Source organism: Pistacia vera, unplaced genomic scaffold (assembly GCF_008641045.1).
Source record: "Pistacia vera cultivar Batoury unplaced genomic scaffold, PisVer_v2 Contig1501, whole genome shotgun sequence".
In the NCBI taxonomy this organism is placed as follows: domain Eukaryota; kingdom Viridiplantae; phylum Streptophyta; class Magnoliopsida; order Sapindales; family Anacardiaceae; genus Pistacia; species Pistacia vera.
The window spans coordinates 16,393-20,107 of record NW_022195579.1 but is presented as its reverse complement, the minus strand read 5'-3'; the positions used below and the strand labels follow the sequence as shown (position 1 = coordinate 20,107).

General features: G+C 37.1%; 1 protein-coding gene across 1 annotated transcript; it reads right to left on the bottom strand.

The window, feature by feature from the left end:
- Positions 1-246: 246 nt before the first annotated feature.
- Positions 247-2,829, bottom strand: LOC116124225 (G-type lectin S-receptor-like serine/threonine-protein kinase CES101). The gene is made up of 7 exons (XM_031409925.1): positions 2,760-2,829; positions 2,529-2,677; positions 2,231-2,441; positions 1,884-2,121; positions 1,640-1,787; positions 588-762; positions 247-424 (listed from the first exon to the last, which is right to left on the bottom strand). Exons 1-6 carry the CDS (start codon positions 2,827-2,829, stop codon positions 721-723), a joined length of 858 nt encoding a protein of 285 aa, XP_031265785.1. The 3' UTR covers positions 247-424; positions 588-720.
- Positions 2,830-3,715: the final 886 nt, after the last annotated feature.

Below are 3,715 nucleotides of genomic sequence, written 5' to 3'. Positions count from 1 at the left end.
CAAAATTGGTGTGTAACGAGTCTTATTTGTCCTCCACAAGAAGAAAAAATGTCTTATACAACGGTATTAAAATCTTCTCATAAAAATATATTTTATGATGTCTTATACGACAATACTATTTTTTCGACATAAAATAATATTTATATAAGACTAGAAGCACAGTTGTCGCAAACTAGAAACCATATTCAACTAAGTAGCCTATTCGTATATTGCACGAGTAAAAAATATTTAATTAAAAAGGTCAATTTTGAAGAGTAAATGTAAGAGGTCCAACTTGAGGGGGTTAAATATTTTAACGGTTGTAACTGAAAATTTAGAAGAAACTATAAGGGGCAAAATGATGATTGACAAGTTAATAATGTTAAAGTAACGCAATGACATGCTTCAAGTCACCGTAGCTGACCAAAACAACATCCAAATGTACCTGAAAATTTAGAAACTATAAGGGGCAAAATGATCATTTTCCTCTTAACTTTTTGAAATCAAAACTAAAAAGAACCCTAAGATTTAGTGATGAAAATTGGACCTGAAACAGAATTGAAAATTGCAAAAATAGAAAGTATCCCAAATGTACAGTGAATCTTTACCTCTTAATAAGACCAATTACGTACACCCATTTGAACTAAAGAGATTTAGTGAAAGTGGGAATCAATCTTCACAGCCACCTGGCTACCAAAACTGAAGCTGTTACTTCAAATGATACAACATTTTTCTGGCTTATTAGCAGATGATCTCGGAGTCACCATAAATAAAACAATTAATCTGAAATCACAAGACATATTAAAATAAGATTATGTCTCTCAAAATACACTGAAACTGAATGTTAAAAATTGATTCAAAATATAAAACTACTAAAATGAAAATGGCTCTACCAAAATGGCAACTGTAATATCATTCACTCTTTCAAAGACCAATTGGTAGAACTTTTTGGGTTGGATGATCTTGGAATATCATTCACTCCATGTGAAAAAGCAGGTAGATTTGAAGGAAGCAATGGTAAATTTTCATCGTGACGCATCGAAAAGACATCATTCATGGTCAAGTACAACCTTTACAAATAAATCATGGAAATTAAATCTCTCTTTAATTGAAATCACCTTGCTTCTAAAATTGGAAGTGTTACTTCATTGGCAGAACATTTTTCTGGGTTGGATGATCTTGGAATATCATTCAGTACTCTACTTCGTACATGGGAAAAAGCTGGTTGATTTGGGGTACGTAGTGGTAAACTTTCATTAGTAAGCACTGAAACCACATCGTTCATGGTGGGTCTGTCTTCTGCATTTACTTCCACACAAAGGAGTGCTATATTAACAAATCTTATCAACGTTTCCCTGGAGGGCACTTCATCTAAAACTGGATCAACCAACTCTAATACCCTGTCGGTTGTCCACACAAATCCCATACCTTAACATCCACACACACAAAATTAATCATCAAGTTAGAAGTATTTCACTGTAAAACATATGCTAGCTTAATTAAACCATGAATTGGACGAAGAACTTTTGTTTTACTACGCCATTGCTGTGTCGTGGCAGGCCTTATTTCTGGTAGCGTACCTTGTTGATCCAGGACCGGTAATATATAGAACAAATCTTAAAATTATTTAACGAAATTGAAAAAAAAATTTGTTACTCACATAACCAAGGAGAGTGAGAAAGGGCGTGTGATGAAACTCATTGTTTTTCTTGCCGCTCACAATCTCCAGAAGCAATACCCCAAAGCTGAAGACATCAGATTTGACAGAGATTACTCCTTCACGGGCATATTCTGGGGATACATATCCACTGCAATTCGACAACCAATCTAGGATAATTAGTAAATCCATGATTATATATAGGTTTATTCATGCATAACTTATTAAGTATGCTTTATCTACTTACTAAGTCTCAACGATCCTCTGGGTGTTAACTTGTAACTCGTTTTCTCCAAAAATTCTTGCCATACCAAAATCTGATATTTTAAGATTCATATTTTTATCTAACAAAATATTACCCTCCTTAAGATCTCTGTGAATAATTCGAACTCTTGAATATTGATGAAGATAAATAAGTCCTTGAGCAATCCCTTGAATGATCCGAACACATATTCCCCAATCTAATAACCTACACTTAGTTGAATCTGATTTATAACAAATAAAGAAGATATTGGTAATTTAAAATTAAAAAAAAAAAAAAGACAACTAAATGTAAATTAAAAACCAATTGATACTTGGAGAAAATATACAAACCAACGAGGCACATGTCTAAGCTTTTATTAGGCATGTATTCGTAGATCAAAATCTTCTCATCTTTAAGGATGCAGCAGCCCAAAAGTCTAACAAGATTCTTGTGTTGAATCTTGGCTATGACAAGTGCTGCATTTTTTAACTCTTCCAATCCTTGCCCAGATCCTCTTGAAAGCCTTTTCACAGCTATCTCATCTCCTTTTAGTAATACTCCCTGAACGGATAATTCTTGTTAAATTTTTGTCAGCAATATCATACTTAGCTAAAGCCTGAATTTCTGCATAATTAAATAAAGTCTGACCTTGTAGACTGAGAAATTTGAGTCTGAGAAATTATTTGTTGCTGCAGAGACACTTGCGAAACTGAATAATGGTAGTTCAACTTCCTTTTTACTATTTTTCCCAAGCTTATTTACTTCATTACTGAAATCAAATAGCATCAAATCCTTTCCTGTGTTGGGCAAATTAAGAAAAATGAAAATATAAGTTCAAGGATTGTTATCACTGCTTCAATCATGCGGAAGAAAGTTTACCTTTGTTTTTGAGCTTTCTCCTAAAGTAATAAATAAGAGTACCCAAAGTGGTGATTATCAGAATTCCCATTATGAGATTTATAACACCCCTTACCGCGAATAGTATAAAGATGAAAACTGAGATGAGTACCACTGTTAGGGCCAAAAATCGTCCTTGGCCCAAATAGGCAAACGGGCCTGACCCTGAAGAAGAAGTAGGCCCAATCCCGATATGACCCAACTGGATTAGGCACATTCGGTACAAGATATAGCCGGCCCAAACCACGTGGGCACGAGCCTCCTAATCCTAGTCCTTTTCCTAGGTCCATGGCGAATCCAGAGCCCACGATCCCCTCCGAATACTTTCCTACTTCAGATCAGTCTCCCATTCAAGGTCACCTTCCTATTCCTGATCACTTTCCTACTCGGAGTCGCTTTCCTGATCAGAATCACTTTCCTATCCGGACACTGGTAAGACAGTTTACCACGACCCTAATTCTTCTAGGGTTTGCATCAGAGTCATGCTAGGACTCCTACTTCTATCAGGATTGGGAGACCAGATAGTCAGTATATAAGTAGAGGCCAGCCCTCTCACAAAGGACACGACATTACACCTTCACACCCGAAGCTCTTACTTGAGAGCTTTACATCACCGCCGTAGTCACGGTCTCCGACTAGACTTCCGGTAACCTCTCTATTCCCTAGCCCTCACTATATTAGCCTTTCAGCCTTGTTGACTTAAGCATCGGAGTGCCTATGGCAAACACCACTCCGGTGTTTCCCATTCGCTTCACGCGGTGTTTCTCTACGTGTGCAGGTACAGCAGATTACTGGTGGCCTCAACCTCGCGGGATCAGACCCCCCTTTCATACCGGTAGATTTTTACGTCTACAGTTTGGCGCCCACCGTGGGGCCTCTAGCAATCATTCGGCTCGACGAACCTTGCTACGTGGAGGAACATTCCATGGCTAACAACT